The 23,703-nt window shown below is 41.6% G+C and overlaps 2 protein-coding genes across 4 annotated transcripts in view; one reads left to right on the forward strand and one right to left on the reverse strand.

Annotated features, from left to right (window-relative positions):
• Nucleotides 1-19: 19 nt before the first annotated feature.
• MRS2 (magnesium transporter MRS2) lies at nt 20-13,253 on the reverse strand. Of its 3 annotated transcripts, none has more exons than XM_051799505.1 (11): nt 12,830-13,253; nt 12,515-12,588; nt 11,375-11,411; nt 10,644-10,756; nt 10,043-10,216; nt 9,243-9,373; nt 8,431-8,547; nt 5,612-5,764; nt 4,458-4,575; nt 3,614-3,727; nt 20-2,594 (listed from the first exon to the last, which is right to left on the reverse strand). In XM_051799505.1, exons 1-11 carry the CDS (start codon nt 13,236-13,238, stop codon nt 2,487-2,489), a joined length of 1,548 nt encoding a protein of 515 aa, XP_051655465.1. In that variant the 5' UTR covers nt 13,239-13,253; the 3' UTR covers nt 20-2,486. The 3 variants fall into 3 exon arrangements, 2 of the variants coding, with proteins under 2 accessions (XP_051655465.1, XP_051655466.1); XR_007906652.1 differs by lacking the exon at nt 20-2,594 and adding an exon at nt 4,250-4,368 and having other exon boundaries at nt 3,615-3,727; XM_051799506.1 differs by lacking the exon at nt 20-2,594 and having other exon boundaries at nt 3,614-3,730.
• Nucleotides 13,254-17,369: 4,116 nt separating this feature from the next.
• The window catches only part of DCDC2 (doublecortin domain containing 2), a 62,142-nt gene continuing 55,808 nt past the window's right edge, over nt 17,370-23,703 (forward strand). Inside the window, exons 1-2 of the mRNA XM_051799502.1 lie at nt 17,370-17,880; nt 22,429-22,480. Coding sequence (XP_051655462.1) covers nt 17,456-17,880; nt 22,429-22,480 — 477 coding nt within the window. The 5' untranslated portion in view covers nt 17,370-17,455. The remainder of the gene's footprint in view (nt 17,881-22,428; nt 22,481-23,703) is intronic.

Below are 23,703 nucleotides of genomic sequence, written 5' to 3' on the forward strand. Positions count from 1 at the left end.
ATTCCATGACCATGGTAACTCAGAATTGTTAACTGCTTTTATTGTTAACAGTATTGTCTTCAACTATTAACACTAGTTTTGTATGTTGCAGGTTTAACAAGAGCATGCATTATCTATTAAACAACTTGAACAGCAAAATGTGATGATACTGTTATTACCAACCCTAGTCCATAGTCACATATGTGTATGTACTTTCTCTCTCTTGCCTCCCTCACAAATGCAAAGCATTATTTTTATTATAAATAACACAAGTTGGTGGAATAGCACAGAATTCTAAAGGTCGTAATCCAAAATGAAACAACCTACCTTTCTTAGGAATTCTTTCTCAGGGATGTTGCTTTAAGCAAATCAAAAAAGGCAAGGTGAACATCAGCTTGATGTATAATGCATTCTGACATCTATTTTGTGGATTTGCCCAAACAGCAAAACACTTCAAAAAAATTAAACTTTGAACTTCATGAAAGAAGTTAATGGATAGGACTGGGAGCTCAGTACTTACCTTATAAATCTGTGAAATGTGGTGTGAGGCAAAACAAGCAGTGCACTTGTAAGGGTGGCAGAATAGAGTTTTCCTTTTTAAATGAAAACTGATGAAACCGGTATGTTCTGTAGCAATTCCATTCTGAACATACACCTTCCACTGGCTTTTGTTTTTGCTGTGTATGATCTCAAAGTAATTTTACTGCATCTGACTGCATTTTGATTACTTGAATTATAAGAAAAACATTAAACATTTGCATATGTCTGTAGAGAGAAAAGGCAGTCTTGTGAAAGACCTGTCTTTCTCTCTGTGCTTTTATTGTGCTTTAAGTCAGTTATGTACAGGAAAAGGAGTCAAAAGGAGTTCACAGAAACCTCTCTGCACAAAAGCTTATGTGAAAGCTTCTCAAACAGCTGCACCCACATATTTCAGTTCTGGCCTCATGCAACTACAACTTGGTTGAAAACATCAGCATCCATGCCTTTTCACACACTGAGCTGTCAGCCAAGGTATATGAGCCCTTGGTTCTTCTACTGGATTGTTCAGTTTAGAGCGTTTTTACAGCTTCACTCGCTAAGCCAAAAGACTGCAAAAAAATTCAGCTAAAAAACTCAAAAACATTACAAACCCCATTAACTTTCTCACCTTCTTGTGCCTTTTGTATCTGTAGTTGAAAGTCACATACAGAGAAAGAACTGTTTGAAAATAATTACATACAACCGATTTTAATCAAACTAGCATCACAGGCTTGCACAACTTTATGTACCTTTTTATTTTCATCTTTGACTCATTAGTCCCAAGTAAAAATGTTCACAGCTACAGTTATTTTTTTTCCAACTCCTGCCAGTACAGTGACTTATCTGGTGACACCTAAGGAGCTGCTCACTGTTACAGCAAGGTTAAAAAAACCTAAACAAGAAATGGGCAGTTTATTACTTCCTTTAAAAGGATTTCATGCTCCCTCTATGGACTGAGAGAAACCAGTGGAGAAATATGCCCTCAGAGAGAAGTGCTAAGAAAAAACACAAACAGTGGGCATAAGGCTTCTATTCCATCCTTCAGTCCATCACAGGATAGCAGGCTTCCGCACCCTTTACTAACCTGGCTACTTACTGTGATGCAGGCTAGTCCATCATTTGTCTTGGAGAGAAGAGAGAGAGCATAGCCCAGTTAGCAGAAACTAACAACCCATCTGTTGATTTTTAGCAGAATTTGAATCAGTCCTCGTGACAACAGGAGGAGTTGTTAAACTGCAGCTGTATCAGTGCATGGTTGAAATATTATCAGGTGGCAAACACAAGTGGGCATTATCCATAAGTCTGCTTTCCCTGTTCCTAAAACTGCATGTTTTGGGCCTAAATTAATTGTTAGGGAATAACCAAGATATGTAGCTACATTTCAAAGCCTGTTATTGCTCATGTAAAATAAGGGAAACTATTATTTCTGGTTGCTGCCAATTCAGTAGTCATGCTTCCCAAAAGATGCAGGTATGCTTTTTGCTTTGGAAAATCTGTTCTCTGCTATTAAATAGGGCCTTAAAAATCCATTTAAAAATCCACTCTTGGGGTGGATTTTTCTTTGACATTTGAAGTCTGATTCCTTAATCTGCAGCTCAGAACCCAGAATACTTGATGAATGCTGAATGCTGTCATCCTTTAAGCAAAAAATTCTGTTCTCTGTAAGAAGGGCCATTAAGCAAAGAAGTATTTGACAGAAACACATAAAATGAGAATGCCCCAAAAATATGTATGTGATACAGAAAACTAGTGGAACACACATGGAGTGGAGATTAGACTACTGTGTAAAGCATGTTGCTGTTTTCCCTGGTGTTCCTCTCCTTTCGCGTGTAAGAATTAAAAATCTCACTGTACTTTTTTTGGCACAAAATATATTTTAAATTAGTAAGTTTAGAAATTCTTGTAGTTTTCAGTAAGGAAGAACAAGTGCAAGGAAAGTGTCCAAAGTCCACCCTGTAACAACAGAAGTCTCTTAATTCCTTATGTTCCTATTGGTTTGGTAATGTTCTGCTCAGCCCAAATGGTTCTGCTTTAAGGCTGTTCTTTATCTCCACTCTTCCAGCTGATGGTTGGGATTTTTTCAAAACTGCAGAAACCTAAGCAAGAACAAAATAGCCTGTGACTACATGAGAAGCTGCTCTATATGCAGCAGAAGAAAATAAAGCTTCACAGAGGCCCAAACTCTGATTTTTCCCCCCCCTTATTTTCGGAACAGTGTCTCTGGCTTCTCCCTTCCTAACCCCTTCCAGCACATTTCTCCAACCCAAAGTCAGAATGTGCTGGACTTGGTTTTGAACAACACATATGGATAATCCAGTTAATTGCAGCCATAGTCAACAATCCACAACAAACTATTTCCATTTGCCTCTTAGTGGCAAAGGAGGGGAGGTAAGAACGGAAGTTTATCCAAGTCTCCCTTTTTTTGTCAGTTGTAGCAACTCACCTTCTGAATCCATTAATACTTCCACTAATTAGAGTGCACACCAGAGGCAGACAATACAATTCCAGGAGTCCATGAAAGGGTAGTCAACAGGGAAATCAACTCATCCATGCTAATCTAAAGACGGATCTCCTTGGAAATCTTTGTACAGCTTGCTACCATCAGCATCGATGACAAAGACAGCTGGCATGCATGTAAGGAGCTATTACAAACCTCAGACTGAGTCTGGCGTTGCTCTTGAGAGCGATGTTACAGCTAGCACTTGTCCTCATCCTCCTTTAGTCTTTTACATGGCAGGGACTATAGATCCATAATTAGCATGTGGGTGGGAGGACAAGGGCAGCATTTGTTATGTGCCTTCCTGTGAACAGACTGGGGTGGCAGCTGAGAAGGCAAATGAGGGCTGCTTCTACCATGAGCCTCAGCTTTCCTTGGGCTGCCAGGTGAAAGTAAATATAGCATGTCTCAAGGAACAGCCTGCAGCTTCACTTCTGGCCACTGCTGGGGCTTCCCACCTTGTTCAATCCAGCTAGGAGCACTTTCTCTGTCAAAGACCAAGCCCTGAGTTGAATTCATCCATGCTTTGTGGCCTACTCCTCTAGAACTTATTTCCTCCTTTAGAAACGGACTGTACATGCAGAGTATGAGACAGAAACCCTGGCCAGCCATACATACGTGAGGAGGTAGTGGAGGTTCTAGGTGCCGCCCAAGGAAGGAAAGTAAGCGTCGCCATATCAGACCACTTCCCAGAAACATAATCCCCGTCACCAGCCAAAATATCCTGGGGTCCTACTGACAGAATGGTCCCATTAGTCATGCAGCCATCTCTTCACAAAAGGGATGATCCAATGATAATCTCTACTCCCCACCAGTGTTCTCCTCCTTTATAGGAGGAAGCGGTAAACTCCCTACCACCAACAGCCAAGCCTCACCTTGGGAAAACAGCTGTTTAGGAATCACTGTACTGTATTCTGTTACTGTCCCATGCAGTTTTCCTTCCTTCATCAGAAAGTTTGAAAATTCAACTCTTATATTTAATTGATTTGAAAAGGAAGAAGTCTTTGCTTCGTTTGTTTTAAAGCTGGCACATGCAGTTTTGAAATTGTACCCCGCAGTTTGTACCCCCTCCTCCCTAATTTAGGTATAAACGTATTGAGAGTAGAGTATTTCCTCTGGTCTGCTGAAAATGCCCTGGCTGCTTGCCAGATACCCTTGGATCTGGAAGACAAAGCTGGTCTTTTCAGAATAGTTGATCATTAAAGAAACCTTAATACTACTTTATAGTCAATCCTCATACAATCAAAAATTTACCTTCCCATTACTTTTCCATGGATGTGGAAAAAAGGCTACAATAGTGTGCAGTTAGCCATGCAGTCATTTGCTTACAAAAAAAAGTGACTTCATGAACACATGAATCACTGGAGCTTTGTCTGTGGAAAGAACGAAGGTGTACCAAATTTAAAATGCACTATAAGAGCAGGGCCCACATTTCATGCTCAAAACAGCACTCGTTCCTTACCTCTTCAAGAGACGACTCCAGGTTCATACCAAACGCAACTCCTATGAGGCCAAAGAGAGAGACGGAGAAAGTCCCCATAGTCAGCTGCAAGTTCAGCCTCATCATCACATTACGGTGGCTAAAGAAGGGAGAAACATCTGTAAGGGGAACCCATAAATTGATCTGCTGCCTAAATTCTCAAATTCCATACAGCATGCACTAAAATAAAACAGTGAAAGAGAAGTCATGCTGGAATTAGGCAACCCAATGACAAAGATCATGAAACAACAGTACAAAGAGGCTACTGTTTTGACATTGCTACATCAGGATACCTCTAAGGCAGCAGGTTCTACCTAATCATCATTAGACTTGCCAGTATCTCTCACTTCTCAGAGGTGTATATACACAGAGCAACAGTAAATTTCTGCTGAAGTTTGTGTCCTCTCACCACTAAATTTATATGCCCATATTCACAAGAAACAAAAATTTATTGTTAACTTGCAAATTAATACACTTTACAAAAAAGTAGTTGGTAAATGCTGCAGGCTATAAACCTGAGCCTCTTCGGGAGAATTCCATATTCAAATCTCCACAAAAAAGATTTCTGTTGTTTCCTGATACAGCATCCACTAATTGCTTCTACAGATAACTGCTCAGTAAAGAGGAGAAAGAATATTAAACATCAACCTCAAAGACAGAGTCCTCGCAAATGCAAGCTACAATTATTTTTCAATAAGAAATCTGACTAGTAGTGAAAAATGTAGCATACAGAGAGAAAGAAAATACTTGATCACAGGTTATTAATTCTTGTATCACTCCACAGAGTAATAATGCAGCTTTCAATGAACACCTGAGTGGCCTAGCCAGACTCCAGCTAGTAATCTTTTCTGAACAGAATTTTAATATGCCTCTAAATCTGCAGACACTTCCTGTATTGAACAGCTCCCCAGAAGGATCTAAGAGAAGCTGAGTTTCTACTGCTAGGGAAAACTGATGCTTAGTTTGCTTTATCCAGTTCATTGGTAAGAGACGTGCAGCACAGCTGTGACTGCAAGTCCATTCAAATCCTCATGAAGGCAAAATTCTCCAAGTTCCCTTGTAAGCAGATTTGAGAAAGTCTAGGTAGCATTAAATTCTGCTCAGCTTTTGGCAATCCAACAGGTCAGGTACCTAACCTGTCCAGGTTGATAAAGATGATGCTTTCTGAGTCGTCAATCAGTACTCTGAGTTCACGAGCTTCATTTGCAAGATCTTCTGCTTGTCTGTAGTAATTCTCCAACAGTAGCTCCATTTCCTCTGCATGGTCAATCCCAGACATACTCTCCTCACTGTGAGCAACAATTTATATTTTTCTGGTTAGCTACATATTGTATACAAGTGTATTATGGATGTGTTAAGGCACATAAGAGTTGTGGGGAACAAGAGTGCTGTTAGACACTAGACCTCAAAATCCAATCTTTCTGTGAGAAAATTCCATCAATTCCAACAGCATAAAATAAAAGGGATATTTTTTTATTTATCAGCAGCTCAGCATAGGCAGTCAATTATTCTGAGTAGAGCAGATAGCATCTGATATGCATCAAGGCATGCACACTGCCACAAATCTTAGTTTTTCAGATATTACAAAGTTAGAAAGTTATGTAAATTTTATGTTATTTATAAAGTTTATGTTACTATAAATGTTTATGTTATTAAGTTACAAAGTGCTAACAATTTTGACAGGAGATGCTTAACTTCTTGGTGCCCTCAGGTGGTGGGAGCTTGTAACAGTGCAGTCAAAAACTCCAAGAACAGAACATAACCAAGAGTCAATACACAAAGAATTACACAGTGATGGAGATGGTTTAGGTGTGTATTAAAATAGTTTAGTTGTAAGGCATTTGAGCTATACACAGCAATTACTGCAAAGCGTTTTGGGAGCATGAAGCAGCCAAAGAGTGACCATCAAATGAAAGATCCTCCTCTCCTGAGAGAAATCTGTCCAAGGGACTTTCATCTTACTTCATAGTGCTACTGCTGCTGCAGCAGCCTTCCTCTGAAACAGGAATGTATGTTTCTGGCATTGTGTAGATGAAACCTGAGGCACCTGAGATCCACAGAAGCTTGGAAATCAGAAGCAAAGCCAGGAAGATTCTTCATAATTTTCTCTTCTGTGGTATGATCTAATTTCTCTAGAGACTGAAGTTTTTTAAGAATATCCTCAAGGCATTACTGACTGTTAAAGGAACCTCTCTGAAATGGTTTTACAAGAAAATAAACAGTATGGCTTACGAATCAACCCACCTAAGCTCCCTGAGGACCTTTAGCAGAGCCCATTGTTTCTCTCTAATGGGGCTAAGCTGATCTGAAAGCCCTCCAGACCTTGAGGTTTTCACTGCATAGAAATGAGAGGAGCTGCAGACTTGAAAGCCTTAGAGCACTATCTGCTGTATTACAGATTCAGCTCAAGGTCTTATTTGATGAGTATCTTTACATTTATATCAGCTCCTCTGATACACAAAGGAGGCAAAAAGCCATAAAGATGCAAAAGTAACTGCCACTGGATGTGCTTTCATTAACTAGCCTCCATCTGCCTCATGAGTTTTCCACAGTCTGCTGTTCCTTCCCAAAAAGATATGAGGTCTGCCTCATCCTATCTTTCTGGGCTCAGCTCACCATTCCTCCTGCAAAAGATCTCTGATGACACCTCTATGGCTAACTGGGCATATGTGCCAACTAACTTCTGCTTGGGCTTCCCAAGTCCATCAAATACCACATATCCTTTGCATCAATCCTGGAACAAAAAGCTGTCCACACACTGCCAGCCTGCCTGCAAACATGCTGTCAGGGCTGGTGCTTCCTAGTGTGCCTTGTGTACAGACTGCCTCACTGCATCCTGCAGCACAGCTCCAACACTCCTCACACAACCTCACACCACCTCTCCTACCCTTGTGCAACAGCGTCTGAAAGAAGGGATGACTGCAGGTTTCTCCTGACACAAGAGTATAAGGTGACACTGGGATCTTTCCTAGATATCCCCTACACACTGTCTACCATGAGGCAACGAGACTTGCCAGCAGACTGCATTAAGTCCAAAGAAAGGCTGTGAGCAAAACCAGGACAAAGACTAGTTGCTGGCTCAGGAGCAGCTGGAATTCAGAACGCCCACAACACTGCTCCAGCAGATGCATTAGAAATGCAAACCATGTCCCACTTCTGGAATTCTGAGTTTCTGCTGCACATTTAGACTAAGCTCTACAGGGCAAGAAACTATCTCCTGATTTCAAAGCCATGGTAATGTGTGAACAGTATTAACACCCACATGCAATGAAGTTAGGCAAAAATATTATTCAGCAATTTCACAAAGGACCTGAAAGGTAGTTTCTGTTACCTGCTTAAACATAAAACATGTCTGTATGCCCCAGATTTAAATCCAATTAAGCCCCAAATATATTTGGATTTGATGTATATCTTTCTGATTTTTAGTTTTTATTAAGTGACTAGTGCTGCTGCTGCTGGTGTATGCCATCTTTCACCAAAACCTGAGAGTGTAGGGCCTTTTTCCTTCAGGTTCTGCTAGTGAGCAAAAAGCTACAAGCAAGGTGTTCAGAACACTTTCAGTAAAGGAAGTGTGATGTCTGATGTATTCAAGACAAGCTTTCAGAGCCCCTTTCATTTTTCTTTTGGTGAAATTGAGGAAATGCCCACAGAAAGTGTTGATTCATATTGAAAAATAACAACATTTGCTTTTTCTGCCATCCTGCTCCCATACCAATACATACCTGATGAGCTGGCCTGTTATGCCAAGAACTATTTGTAACTGCATAATACGACAAGTAATAATGAAGTTCCTCTCCAAAATGTCAAATACAACGATTTCTGAAGTAGCAAGTATTGGGGCTTTAAAAAACTAGAGCATCTTTTTCTTCTTTTTAGCAGGGAACACACAGTTTAGTGTTCAAGTTACCCTTAAACAAAATTCACCATTAAAAAAGTGGTTTCAAAATATACATACAATACTTGTGGATCAGTCCATTTAGATAGACAGAGCTCTTCTATTAATTCTTCTTCATCTAAGATCTCCAGAATTGTTTCTTTGAAAACTTTAAGATCTGTTTCCAGTTCTGACAAGCTGAAGAAAGAACAGGCAAAAGGTCAAGTAATCCCCACCTGCACCAGTGCACGAAGGTAATCCCTAAGTGAGTTTGCCAGCCAGCACCCTCACCAGATGCAGTGGCCAGGGAAGACTTTCCTGCAGGGTTCTAAAAGCTCCTTCAAAAGATTCTCTACAGACCATACACTTAGCAGTGCAAGTGATCTGTCTGGGGATCAGTGAGGTGCAGACATACACTAAAAGGGATCCAGATGTGTTTTCTGGGTATATTTGTAAGTCAGAAAAAACAAGCACTTTGTGAGCATGTAGCAAGTGCATATTTGCACTGTCTTTTTAGAGAGGCTAATACATGAAGGACCAGTGTACTAGTAATCTTAAAGCATACTATACATACAATAGTTAAAAAGCATAGTTGCAAACGTTTACGTTATGGGGAATGTTTTCACGTTATTTTGTTCTCTTAGGCATTACTTTGTTCTGTCAGATGCTATTTGAGAAGCACAGCTGTACTTCTGACAACTCAGAATATATTTCCTGTTTCCCTTATATCAACAGGTATTTCATATACAAATTCTTACACTTACAAACAAGATGCACAACCCAGCATTACAGTAACCTGGGAAATTATTATGAGATACCATTTTTCTAACATTTCAATGCATGTCATTTTCTATTGTCATCTTCTAGACTCTTCACAGCTTAATCTTATTTACCTCTTGCCATTCTGCAGGAGAATGTGTAGTTTACTCCTATCCACAGATAAAAGCTTGGGGTCCACTAGAGCTTCCAGTGTCTCAAGGATCTGAGGCTGCAAAGTGTTAAGTCTCCCCTGCAGTTTGCTGATCTAGATAACAACATGATCCTTCATAAGAATTAAAACAATTCATTTAGAATGACTTGGGCAACTGACTCCTGTCTTTCAACACAGAATTTACAGTAACAGGTAGTTAATACAACCTGCTTTCCAATACCTGGGAAATACTTGCTATATGGATACCACTTTATAAGACAAAGCCAGTGTAAAATACAGTATTTAATAAAAAGTGAACTGAAACCCAGTGACAACCACACCAATAAAGCTGATAAAGCTAATACACTATTGTCTAGAAATGTCATATTAGCATTAGCAAGCACAGATTTTTCATGATAGCTAGGAATCATCATCTGACTCGTGCTCAAGAGGCCAAAAACCTCAGCACTTTTGTGTGACTTCCATTTCAGCTACAGCACGTCTCTAGAATGGAACTCTGACTTGTTTTTTAATTGTCCAAATCATGGTGAAGCCATCATATCCAATTAGCACTTTACTGTGAAGGGAATGAAAACACACATACACACAAAACCGTAAGAACTAAAGCAACAAAAGTCAAAACCAAAAAAGAGCTCATACGGGAAGTGCAGAATACATATACAAATGTGTATGTGTAAATATTAACCCAAGAATAAAATCACACTGTCCCTTCTATGAAACAATAACTTCCGAAACAATTTAAATAAAAATGACATAGCTCACCCAGTACTGCAGGATTGCTTCTATGGCTCGGAATTCAAAGGGCAGAGAATATGTAACTAGTTGACCTTCCCCAGCCAGCTGAGATGCTAGTTGACTGAGGAGCCAGTGTTCCAGACTCAAATTACGATAATCTAGTATCAGCAGAAACTCTGGTGTTATGACAGCCTTCAAGAACTGAAAAAGAAAGCACATGTAAGGAATCTGAAAAAAAACACTCTGAAAATTTCTCATAACTCTGTAGCACATTTTATATTTGGGCTTTGATAAAACCATTCTTCTGATGTCTTTTCAGGCACAAAAATAACAGAATCTCATGCTAACAGCAAATGGGCTCAGACAGAGCATTGTGCCAGTGATTAAGAAGGGCTCCTCATAAGCCTTTACTTCTGTGACAATGTTAGTGATGATTCTCCTGTGCTCAACCAGGAAAGTGGTCATTAATATGTACTGTGGGTAAACTCGTACTCTTGACTGCAACACAGAGCTCCAAAGACACATTTACTGCTGGACTGCTTGTCACAGGAAGCTGGTATTAAAAGAACTGTGCAAGAAAATGAAAATGCAAGACAGGGTTTACACTCAGCTAGAGGAAAACCATTACCTCCATTCTCATGATGATTCTGTTGTTCCTAGTTGCAATGCTCATTACGTGCTGAAATCTTAGATCTCGTGCTTGAAGACCCAATTCTTGGTACAATTCTGTCTTCTTCTTTTCTATCATAAAAGTATTTTTAGAAGAAGACATTTAGAGGACAAGCATATATGTTCTGAAATTATATTTTAGTGTGTTACTAAGTCCCACCAAAAACAAACAAACAAAAAAAGCTGTGCTATCTCTAAAACATTCCTTCCATTGACTCCTCAACCTAAGTTATTTTCTACAAAGTTTAGAAGTCTGCATCTTGAGTGGAAAAAGAAAAATTCTAGATATAAGTGAAAACGTTGGCTGCAACAATTAATTTCATGACAGAAATTAGTGACTCTTTTGAGAAAGCACGTGTAATTCTACAGGAAGGAAAATATAAGGCCAAGAAAGTAGCATGCTGGTCAAAAAGGGAAAAGACAAAGCAAAAATTACCTTCCTGTGAGAGATGGTAATACATTATTTTTAAAATATTATTTAAAAGTACACAAAAATTTTAACAGTAAAGATGCTATGAAGACCCAATAGGAGGCAGCAAAACAGAGGAAATGTTGCAACATCCCAAATGAACACAGTGAAGTATCCAAAACATAATTTTTTACTCCATGTAGATTCCCAAGTGGGCTTTTCTGTATTGGACAAGGAAAAAAGGCAAACAAAACTCAAGCAAAACTACAATGAAAACTTACCAAAATAGGTAGTATTTCCCTCTTTGTCAAACTTCATCTGAAGGAATGAAAAAAAAAATATTTTTTTCACAGACTCACTATAAACAAGAAATCGATTTCTAAAGTTATTTGCACTTCCCTAGAAGGCCAATGGATAACACATTATTAAGAGAAAGCAACTTTTTATGCCCTCTATTCACAGTTCATCCCAATTAAGCAAAATATTGCACCAAATGGCCATATATTTCACTGTGTTTGTCACCAGTGTCACCTGCATTACCATGTTCCTACATAAACCTTGTTAAGGAGGTGATTTACAGAGGATCAGTCTTAGAATAGCATAGACTTTCTGCTGGAAGAGATCTACAGCAATCACAGAGTCCAACTACCTGACCACTTCAGGGTTGACCAAAAGTAAAAGCATGGTATAAAGGGGCAAACAGCTTTCAGTTTCATTTAAAAAAAAAACAGAGAGAGAGCTTGTTTTTCATCAAATCCTACGTTTAGTTAGAATTGCAGCTATCAAGACACAGGACTAATATTTCTAAAAGGCACTAGCAAGCCTTAACAATCTTTAACAAGCCAACTTCTGGTTGCAGCAGTTCCAAGAGCTGACCTGCCTTCACAATCAAGAACCGGATGCTGGATCTTAGAAAAGCATCTGGATTGATACTGTGAGTACCTCAAACCAGCAATTTAGAACTCGGGGTGTTCTCCGAGACACAACTTCATCTGCTTTTATGACGCTTTAAGAGTTAAAAAGAAAAAAGGAAAAAAAAAAGAAGAAAAAAAAGAAGAAAAAAAAGAAGAAAAAAAAGAAGAAAAAAAAGAAGAAAAAAAAGAAGAAAAAAAAGAAGAAAAAAAAGAAGAAAAAAAAGAAGAAAAAAAAGAAGAAAAAAAAGAAGAAAAAAAAGAAGAAAAAAAAGAAGAAAAAAAAGAAGAAAAAAAAGAAGAAAAAAAAGAAGAAAAAAAAGAAGAAAAAAAAGAAGAAAAAAAAGAAGAAAAAAAAGAAGAAAAAAAAGAAGAAAAAAAAGAAGAAAAAAAAGAAGAAAAAAAAGAAGAAAAAAAGAAGAAAAAAAGAAGGAAGGGAAAGAGCACCATCATCTTGTAATCTTGCACAAAGTGTCCTTGCAGGTGGAAATGCCTGCAGGAAGTACTTACCACTGCAAAAACAGGAGATACGCTGGCTAGGGTGGCCTGGGAGGTCTCTGTGGGGGCATGCTGGCATAGTTTACCTGGAGGAAGACAAGACAGCTCTACCCCCAGCACACCGCACTTCCCCCTTCGCGGCGCGGTGCCCTGCCCTCAGCCGCCGGCACCGCGCACGGGCACACGAGTCGAGCAGCGCCGGCCACGACGAGGCCCCGACGAACCCGACATCCCCCCGCAGCGGGCGGGCATGGCCCGGCACCGCACCCAGCGCGGCCACTCCCGCTCTGCCTCCCCAGTGCCCGACCCGACCCACTGCCCGCTCACCGGCCCAGCGCAGCCCGCGGGCGCCCGGCGGCACCGCCGCCACCGCCGCGGGCCGGTCCCTGTCCCAGGCGCGGCCCGGCGGCAGCCCCGGGGCGGCCCGCGGGAGGGACCCGCCGCCCGCCGCGCCCGCCCAGCCGCGGGTCCCGCAGCAGCAGCCGCCGCCCAGGGCGCGGGGCAGCAGCGCGGCCCCCCGCAGCATCGGCCCCGCTCCGCTCCGCTCCCAGCGCGCAGCGCGGCGAGGGCGGAGCCCGCAGGGTGACGGGTCAGCGCTGCGCCGCCGGGAGGAGCGGGGCCGGCTCCGGGATCGCCCGCTGGGGGCGGAGCCGGTGACGGGCGCCGAGCACCGCCGACCCGCTGCTGCATTCACCTGAAGTATCCTGTTCCGCCCGTTGGCGCGCTGGAAGTTCATAGCCGTTGTTTAATGTGTGCACAAACCCATGATCTGTGAAATCTGGGAAACCACCTCCTCACTCAGCCTGTGCTCAACCCCACTGAAATTAACTGGATTTTGTACATGATGATTTGTGAAAAAAGGGGGGGGGGGGGGGGGGAAGTCCAAGAACCCCGTGAAGCTCGCCTGAGCTCCTCTAATAAGGCAGGTCCAAACTGAAGATTCAGTTAAATGGATAACTCCTTTCCAAGACATAAGGGTCCTTAAAATCCCACCTCCAGCAGCCCTCGATAACGCGAGCACACCTCGCTGTACCCGGGATTTTCCTTCCCGCGGCTGGGATTGTCCCTGCCGCATTCAGCCACTTCCTGAAGATTTTACTCGTAAAATGCGGTGGGTTTTTTTTTCCAAATGCAGAACATTTTCTTTTTCAAGTGCAGAACAATTCTGTCCCCAGCAACGGTCTTGCAATTAAATTTCCTTGCCCTGCTTCTGTATCTAAAATAGAGACAAGCTAGTTGGTTGAGATCTAGAAGTTTAATTAGTAGCACACTAATAGCTTCCGCTGTTATATGTTCCTTTTAAACTGCAGCAAAAGGGTAATGCAGGTAGCAGGAATATCCTTCCTTTGGCTGGTTCTGCTGAACCGTGTAAATTGACATGGAGGCAAAGCCTGTATCCAAAGCCCTGCAGCGGGACACGTTATCAGAATGTACTTACAGCACTCATTAATCCTTAGCAGGGAAATAAAAAAGGAAGTGATTACGCTGCTAATGAAATGATCCGTACAGTGTGGCTGCTCCAAGAGGAGGGTGCAAGTCTAAACGCTGCCTGCAACACAGGTCAGAGTTTTGAAGACAAGGGTGTCAGGGCCAAATACTGTTCTCAGCTGGGCTGTAAGTTAAAGTTAAGTCAACCAAGGGCCAGCACTGTCCTCTCTGTTCCTGTACTACATCACCTGTGCATTTGTCTTATTGTTTGCACATACATACCTTAACATACATAGATGAGCCTTTGTCCAAAGTGGACTGACATGTACAGAATCAGAAGGGTGGTTTACGCACACCTTGCACAAAGATGAATGACCTCACAAGGAATTAATTAAATAAAGAAGTTCTTCAGTAGTTATACATATCCTGTATGTGTTGACTGAAGCCATCAGAAGTTTTCAGTTTCAGGGTAACCATGCCTGTCTGCAAATGTTGGCTGAAAAGGCTGAAATCCACTTAGAATATTCTAGCTCTAGTTTTGGTTAATCTCAGCAGGTGGCAGTATGTGCAACACTAACGTAAGACTCTTGGATGTCAGAGATACTTAAAATTTGGAAATACCAGACAGCACAGAAAATACCTCAGGAGGGCAGGAAACCAATGCATACCATTGCTGGCAACTCATTGCAGCCTATGTTGGTTCTTCATGTTAGAATGAAAAAGCTAGAGAAGCATCTGAAGGATATCTGCCAGAAATTTACATTTAATGAATGTGCAGGAATGTGCTCACACAGCTGACATGTCATACCCCTCAATAAAAAAGGGAGAAGCTACTGGATCTATTTGTTTTCCTTTGCTCATCTGTTGTTCTGGCTTGCTAAGTGTTGGAAATAAGATGATGTAACTTCACACCGAATATATATTGATACAAACTCTGGTATGTATGATACAATAGGCCAGTGTACCAGGAGGCATTGGTGTTGTATCTCATTATAGCTGCATTATCAGTCACTATTGCAATGATCTGGAAGGGCAGACAATAACCAAGTATCACCTCTGTCTTCAGAGGTGAAGGCAGCACATGGTGTGAACTGGCAGCCAGGGACAAGTTATGAAGCACAGACAGAATGTCTGATTTTATACTACTGCTGACAAAAGATAACTGGAGATCTAGAACTGCCATCTAGTTATTGCAGCTCTAAATACCAACAAGCAGCTTGTTGCTTCTGCTGTAGGCACATGTCAGGTATCCAGTCTGTCCTGCAGTGCCAACCTTTGGGAGTGGTTTGCTGTATTTCATAAAAAAAAAAAAAAAACAAAAAACAACAACAAAAAAAACCCCCAACAAACCAAAAAAAACTGGGTCAAGCTCATGTACTCTTTGTTGAAGAAGCTCACTGACACAAACTGGCATGATGGCTGTTCTTTATTTAGCCAAAATGCAAGGACAGCTCCAGCACAGATGGGCTTAGTCATGGAACTGCCATCCAAAACACATCCCCCAACATGTGCTTGTTATGTGACCTCAGGGGATCCCGACACACGACCTGACAGACGTGGTGTCATGCACCAACCTCATGTAAGATGAGAGGCCTGACATCACTCCATCATAAAAAGATCATGTGTCTCTGCATTCAGCAGCTCTCCTTACTGTTGAGAATGTGATAGGAGATTGCTTAGAAACTGAAACAATATAGCAGGAATAAAAGGTCAGACCCTGGAAAGTCTAGGACAAGCAGATTGTCATGGATCAAGGCACTGCTATCATGGGCTGAAGTATCTGACCTTTTCTTAGCTTTCGGGCAGTGGGTGTACTTAGGTGAGATGGAAAACATGCTGACTTTGTACTGTATTGGAAACACTCTGTTTTGATTTGGTTTGTTCCTATTACTGAAGAAAATAATATGTTTCATTCTGAAAAGCCTGGTGTGAAATAGTGGGCACTGTCCAGCGGTGGGCTGGACAGTCACGTTGCCTTTCAGGGGCTGGATCTGAAGGTGTTGCCTTAAGGGTAAGAAAATGATGAGATTCCACTGCAGCACGAGTAAAGGGGTAGAGAGCAGAAATGCAAGCAGCTGGATTTGAAAGATGAGGTCTTTAGAGGTACAGCTCTTAACTATGTAAAAGTTAAACTATGGGCAAAATTCTGCATTGCAGTTTTTCAAGGGATTCATAATATTCCCCCAGTTTTAGACGAAGATTTTGTCCACCAGTTCTAGGCTGTTTTAAGGCTAGCAGTGCTCTGGTACCACTTCAGGGATATTTTATTGCAATCCATAAAGTGACTGTAACTAGTGTGGCCATAGGTAAAGACCAACAGTATTTTGGAGTAGCACAAGTGTGGGTGCACGAGCAAAATATTCAGTGTCTTACACTTATGTCAAAAATGTTGAGTGATTGCAAATTAGGCCTAAGATCACCAAATGTGGTAGAATCTGGCACAAAATAGCAGATAGTTGACATATCACTGCTTCAATGCAGTATGAAGGTCATGAGCATTTTTCTTTTTTACACGGAAGCATATATTTAATAACAAAAATTTAATTTCAGGTAGCAATAGATCAATGTTAAACAGTATTAATTCGAGGATAGTAAATGTTTGGTTCTTCCCTTTATCAGTTAGAAGGAAATCAGCAGCAAGCAGAGAAATTTCACTGTTAACCAATAATAGTAGCATATTTGACTTCCCTCACCCTGAAATTGCTCTTTTTGTAATGGTTAACTGCTCTGTTGTAACTCACAGCAGGGGGGGTAATTTTCCCATTAAAGGAGGCAAGATAAAAGGAAAGAAAATTCCTTCCATCACACGTGTTAGAACCCATTTGGAAGAACAATCATTACAGTACACTAAACAATTCCAGGTAGGAAGGCCTAGTCCGGTTTTAGAACTTCGGACTATCATCGGAGGAAAGAGGTTGTTAAAGCAATTATGTTTGAATATAAGGCATTTTCTGTTTTAGTGTCTCTCAGGTTTTACGGCTTCTTGCACCCACGGTGCGCCAAAATCCAATGGAAGCGGTGGGCCGGCTCGGCGTTTCCCCGCTGCCGCCGGTTCCCCGCTCAGGGCGGCGGCTCGGCCGCCGGCCCTTCCCTTGTAGGGGACGGGCGGCGGTCGGGGAGAAGGAGGCAGAGCCGGTATTGCCCTCCCTCCCTCGATTTCGTGGTCCCGTTCCCTCTGCCCCCGTCGCACCGCGCCCCTCTCTGCCCGTCTCTGGGCACGCCGCCTCCTCGCCCTTTTTCCCCCGGTGGCCCCGGGTCACACGCGGGATAAAGTTTCCCGTGGAAACTAGAGTGGTAGCGCTTTCCGTGACGGCAGCACCGGAGGATAAAGACCCTGGGAGGCCGCGGGTCCCCGGCAGTCCGTGTACCTGCTGCGCCGGGTGGGTTTCCACGCCGTGTTTTCCGCCTGGGTTGGTGTTCTCCGCGTTCACCTCCTGGGAGGAGCCGCTTTGGCAGGCTGAGCAGAGCTGTGCCCGGGCCCCGGGGGTGCTGTGAGCCCTCCTCTGCTTCCCGGGAGGTGTGCCCATGTGCCTGGGCCCCGGCTGGGAGTTGTCAGGGCGAGGGGGGCGCCCGGGCAGGAACCCTCACCTGAACAAACAGGTGCAGGCAGCTCGTCCGTGTGGCTTGGGCTGCGCAGGAGATCTGAAGCCACCGAGCATGACTAGTCCCGGCACAAAGGGCTCCTGGCTCTCGCAGCCGACGGTGAAGAGCGTGCTGGTGTATCGCAACGGGGACCCTTTCTTCCCGGGGCGCCGTATTGTCATCCACGAGAAGAAAGTGTCCAACTTTGATGTATTCCTGAAAGAGGTGACAGGCGGGGTGAAGGCACCCTTTGGAGCTGTGCGGAACATCTATACCCCCCGGGGTGGGCATCGTGTCCGGCAGCTGGAGGAGCTCCAGAGTGGAGAGCAGTATGTGGCTGGTGGCAGGGAAGCCTTCAAGAAACTCAAGTAAGTGACTAAAAAGTAACGTAACATTTATACGGAACTTGAATATCAGCATTTGGGGCTTGGCACCGTGGCAATACTTCAGAGGACCCCCCATCACATCCCTTTTATTAGGCATTGCAGAAAGAGAACATGAAGGCTATGACCCAAGGCAAAAGGAAAAGAGCTTTAGAGGTGAGCCACAGAAAGGCTGCTGATACCATCAGTCGCATATGCCATCTCCTTGACATGACAGTACAAAAGGAGAAACAGCTCTTCAACCTGCAGGACATGCAGCAATCGCACGTTGTTGTGATGCCTGTGCTTAACTGAAGGGCTGAGTATCAGTATTTGTGCTCAGGAGTAACAGGGGGAAAGCTGTAAAAAGGTGGAGTGTTGACAGTCCTGCCACGAAGTTGATGAGCCTGGGAATCTAATTCCCCATGGTTCCTTTCTAGTTTATTTTTTTAAAAGTCTAAAGTATTCTACCCAGTTATCCACCTCTCCATCACTTCTGTTCATTTTGCATAGGCATGTAGCTTTTTTTGACCAGAACAGCTGAGTCCCTCCTGCTATTTAAAAGATGACCACTTGCTTTCTTTTTCCTACCTGGACACCAAGAATTAAGCTGACAGTTTCTCTGTTTTTAGTGAGTCACTGGAAGAATAATGTGGAGGAGGTCTGGGCTTTTAGGTGTTCTCTGCAAGGGGCTCTGCATGTGAACAGTAATGGTTCTTAATTCTGGCAGTGAATTTTACGGTCTCAACTGCATATTATATGTTGTCTTCAGTCTTTGTGGGCATTCTTCCTGCAATTGAATTAAAAAATATAAATCTCAAAATTAACAATTCCTTTCTGGAGGTGGTTGAGAATTTATATGCTAAACTATCAGCTTTACAGGGTCTTCCTCATCTTGGTTCTGTAGAGTTGCAGACACTGCATTTTTCAGGAAAGCTCATTATGAGCTCATGTTTCATGACAACACTCTCTGTGTAATTAACAGGATCTCTATCAGCACCCTTACCATTTCTGTCACTAGCTGCTTCTGAAGATTTATTGAAGGTTCCTGTGAATCAGTGGCAAAGCTAGAGAGAAAGATGTATGACTACATCTGTAAGGCTAAATGTAAGTCCCTTTCCCACAGTACTCTCTTCTGTGTCAAATGCAGCGCTCAACTCTCAAGAAAGATCTACTGTATCTTTTTGGTATTAAATCCCGTGAGTCTGTGGATGGCTTAAAGTTGTTAGTTGTCAGCACATCATGTTATGCCTCCCTAAACGTGTTTTGTATTTGACAGGCTAAAAGTAACTGAGTGTCTGGCATTAGGATGCACTCTTTAGAGAATTTAACACTCTGGATGGTTTTTTGGGTGGGAAAAAGCATTTCTTTTCATCAGTTCACACTTTATGGTCAGAGTTTTATGGGGAAAGACCTTTCCAGACTGTTATGGTTGCAACATGCAACAAGGTACCTAATTTTTAAGGCAAACAAAGAGAATACTTTAAGAAAAACTAACCTAAAGGACTTGGTAAAAGCAGCTGTTTTATATAACCCTTGATAAAATGTCATAGTCCCGTGATGTATGGAGGAAAAGTGAGTTGACTTCAAATCTTTTCCATTTCTGCATTCAGAGTTGGAGTTCTTCATTATTAGTATTTGTTTATATTATGCTGGGACAATTTTTTGAAAGGAATTGAGGAAATCAAAGGAAAGAGTGTATACTTATTTAATGTGACACAGGCAAACATAAAGCAGTTGCAGCTATAAGACACCAAGCTTCTGCCCTGAAGGATCTGAGTCGGTGTGATGGCAGCGAGAAGTTGGAATAATTTTACTTACTTTTTTTTTTTTCCCCAGTGAGGCTTATTGGACATATTCATTGCTATGATAGACTATGCAGGGCTGGACTTTGAAATGGAGGTTAGTGGCACTGATGTGTGGGAGCTGTGGGAGTATAAGGGAGAGAGTATCCAAGAAGAAGCAGAAGTTGAAAGTGTCATTGTTCCTCTTCGAGCAGTGCATTTGTTTCTTCTCAGGTGCCTTACACTGAGAACTGAATCTTTTTCTTTCCTGTTTGCAGTGAATTCTAGACTAAACTACACTTACTTTTAGCGTGTGAGCCCCTTATCATTTCAAGCCCTGAATCTTAGCATCTTGGGATAGATAGCTCTGAGGATATATATTCTACATAACTGCTGATATGTTTAATTTTTTAAATAAATATAAAACAGTCAGCATGTAGAAATTCTGCGTTTAGAAAAAATACATAGACGTTTTCTTTAAAGGTGGAATTATTACTCAATGTTGGGATGTTTTGTAGCATATAACAAGTTTTGCAGCTTGTTTTGTCATTTACAGATGTACCAGGTGAACACACGCTTTTTGGTCTATATGTGGTGAGGTGTATTGGTAGTTGTTGTGATGATGAGTAATAATACATATATATACCTGCACCCCTCTGAGTTCATCCCCAGCTCTGAGCTTTCTGAAAGAAAGCTGCCTATGCTGAAGCGGATTTTGATTTTTAGCTTTTTTTCAGCATACTACTTTACCTTCCTCCTTCCTTTGCCCATTTACTTGTATTTGTGCTTATTAATTAATGGTAGGTTGTCCTTTCTCCAGCAGTGTCGCTTTAAACAACACTAATCTCATCATTGGTTTGACTAGTCATCCAGTGGAAGTATTTCTGGTTTCTTAGCAAGTGAGAGTATTTTTGTAAAGTTTTTGGTCTGTGATTTTTTTGAGTGCTATCATCCAAAGAAAAGCCTTTGGCCCTATTTAGAACTTTTCAGATTTGCAGATCCCTGAAATGCCTGGACCTCTGCATAGTGAATTTAAGCCTTTGACTGTGTATTTACTTTTCTTTGTCACTTTTATTAGTTCTTCTCAAAGTAATTTACAGATGCCCATAAAACAAATCAGTAGCTGTTCTTATAGGCTGTTGGAACCATTTTGCCTGAGGCATTTATTTCTTTTCAGTCTTGCAGGCCGCAAGACCTCTTGGTTTTGGTCTCAGGAGAATTTGTTCCTTTTTACACTGGAAGCTTGGAAGAGTTGTTTTTGTTTGTTTTTAAACATGGGGCTTTAACAAATATTATCTTACCTTACTACATTTATCTTTTCCAAAGCGTTGGCATGCACTTTTAAGCATGGCCTGAAAGCCTTGCTGGATCTTCCTGTCCCCTCACCCTGAAGCCTTGGAATCCTTGTGACCATACCTTGTGGTACCTTGATATATGATTCAAAGAATGAATGGTGCTTTTTCTTTCTTTCTATGTTTCTTTTTTTTTTTTTCCTTGGTTCTACACCTTCATTCCGTTCTAATGAATTCTCAACTTTAGCCAGGCAGGAAAGTTTCTTCTTGCAAACAAATGTTATCCCAGTCATTAACTACAGAACATGACATTACTGGAGGACTGCAGATGCATTGAGAGCTCTCAGGTCTTTTGATGAGGCTGCACTGATGCTTGGCACTAGGTATACCTATTTCTCAAATAAGGTCTTCTACTCCTAAAAGCCCGGTAAAGCACCTGTGGTTTTCCCCTGGAAGTGGGAGCAGAGATGACAAATGCCCGTTACCTAATGTTGGGTTAGATGCTCCCAGCACAAAATAGATGCCCCAGCCATTGTTGTTCCCATGTTTAGCTTTTGGCAGAAGGTGTGGCTGTACTGAGTTACATCTTATCTCTTCTACAGCCTTGAGAACTTGAAACATCTTGCAGTACCAGGAGCTACTGAGAGCTGTGTTCCAAGGAGCACTGCTCTCATGGCTCTCAGAGTGCTGATAAGGGAAAGGAGTGAGCATGGTCCGGGTACCTGGGTAGTTGCCTATTTGCCAGTCTATGGGTTACTCATACCTGGAGACTTATTTAATTCCCTTTCTTTGGGAAGGCAACGTACAGCTAATCCATCACTATGTGTTTCAACTACCACTTTCGTGTTAATGCAATGTTTTTAGTGGGAATGTGCACTCTGACGGAGAGCAGTGTCGTTCAAATAGGTGTACTTTGTTTGCTTGTCCAGTTGAGGCTTGTATTTTGTCTATTTAAAAATCAGTCATGAAGATGCTATTGGTTCATCCAGCCACAAGAAACCAGTGTTCAGATGTGGCCACATTCTGTTGAAACTCAAGTGGTGTAAATCCTTTTACACTTTAGCTGATACCCTGAGTTAAACTCAGGTGTGGAGGAAAACTTTAGATCTAGCGGAGATTTACTGTGAGAAACTAGGAGGCAAGATGATGACTTTTGAAAACTCGGGTAAATTGATGCTGTGCTGAGATTTATTGATCCACCTCACAGTAGTATATGAACTTCTTTCTGATGAAGGGTTTATTGATGGTCTGTTCTAATCACCGGTGTTTGGTTCTCCCCATCTTTTGTATTAGCCCAGAGAGATAGCCTTCAGATTTATTTTAACAGTCCCTTATTAAAACCTTGAATTACTTACTTTTCTGTTATTGTGAGGCATGACAACTTTTAAAACTTTCATTGTATGAAAAAAGTGAAGAAATATTTGTATTGTGTAAGTTAGATGCTTCTGTAAATGATCAAACCTGTTTTCTTTCCACAGCTATTTGGACATTGGAGAAACAAAGAAAAAACCTGCTGAAGTCAATAATGAGGTAGGATGAAATATTTAAGAAGTAAGCCTGCAGTTAATGCTAGTGCTATGCCTGCATTTATGCCTGATTTTTTAATATATGCTAATTTTATTTAATAATAATACAATTATCTACCATTCTGAACACATTTTTTCAGTGATTATTACTCTGGTTGCTCTGAGCACAATGCACTCTCTTCTGCTCAGCTTTCCGAATTGTGCATTCAGTTAAAAACTCAGTGAGGAAAAAATCCCCTGTTGCCTTCATTGGATCTGGTCATAAATCTGAGGGAGATTTTTACATGCAGAAAAGATGGTGGGAATGAGAATTTTGGGAGTTTTGGAACAGCAATTTTTCTTCAAAACTTGATATTTTCTCTGAAGAAGAAACAGTTTTGTTTGAAAAAAATCACATTTAGTTGAAATGCTTTTCCCAGTCACTGCCATTGTCCATTGTAAACTTATAACTGCATGACTCTGTGTTATTTTTACTGTTTTGCCGTGTATGGAGATGGCAGTGATTCCCAATAAACATTTGAATTACAGCTTCTGCCTGAAAAGAAGCATCAGCTCGCTTGTTTTTCACTTTTTTTTGCCTTTTGCTGTCATGCCACATTTCCAGCAATTTAACGATTTCCATGGCGGGTGTCTTCAGGCAGTAGGACACCTTGTACTAGATGAACCCTCAAAATTGCCCTAATGACATTTACTGTGATACTCACATACTTCTTATTCAGAGGCTATGAAATACAACACCTGCATTTTATAACTGAGCATAACTTTGTAACCTCTATTTTTTTAAATGGGCACACTCAACTGGAAGATCAAATTCAAGCTGGAGATTTAATATGCTACTACAGTATGCTGATGGATTTTTTTTTCCAGTTTGTTTATTTACACGATTGGGCAGAACATTGTAGTGATGGTTTTGTTGGTTTTGTGTAGCCATGAATGTCTCTGTGTTGTTTTGGGTCTTTTTTACAAAGGAAAGAGACGAATTTTTAAAAATAGAAAAAGTTATTTAAACACTGGTGAGGCAGCAGGGTTATACTCTGTTGCTGATGTGCATACAAAACTGAGCAACACACTTTCACATATGCATTATCTAAGCTTTCGGGTTTTGACCTCCAGAATTTTTTCTTATTCCAGTCCTGAGCCTCCTCTGGTCAAGTTTTCTGAATTTTGCTGAAAATAGTTACTTGCTGGGTACACAGACAGCAAAACAAGTAGTGATTTAAGTAAGGG

This window comes from Manacus candei, unplaced genomic scaffold (assembly GCF_025592945.1).
Source record: "Manacus candei isolate 608988 ecotype Guabito, Panama unplaced genomic scaffold, ASM2559294v1 h1tg000049l, whole genome shotgun sequence".
Classification (NCBI taxonomy): domain Eukaryota; kingdom Metazoa; phylum Chordata; class Aves; order Passeriformes; family Pipridae; genus Manacus; species Manacus candei.

Bases quoted from the DNA above. Each gene is read 5' to 3' on its own strand.
- MRS2 (XM_051799505.1), bottom strand. From the start codon at position 13,238: ATGAACTTCCAGCGCGCCAACGGGCGGAACAGGATACTTCAGGTGAAT. The intron at 9,374-10,042 runs GTGAGCTATGTC...GTTGTTATCTAG, and splicing joins AAGCAATCCTGCAGTACTGG to ATCAGCAAACTGCAGGGGAG. The intron at 3,728-4,457 runs GTAAGGAACGAG...TTCTGTCAGTAG, and splicing joins TGGAGTCGTCTCTTGAAGAG to GACCCCAGGATATTTTGGCT.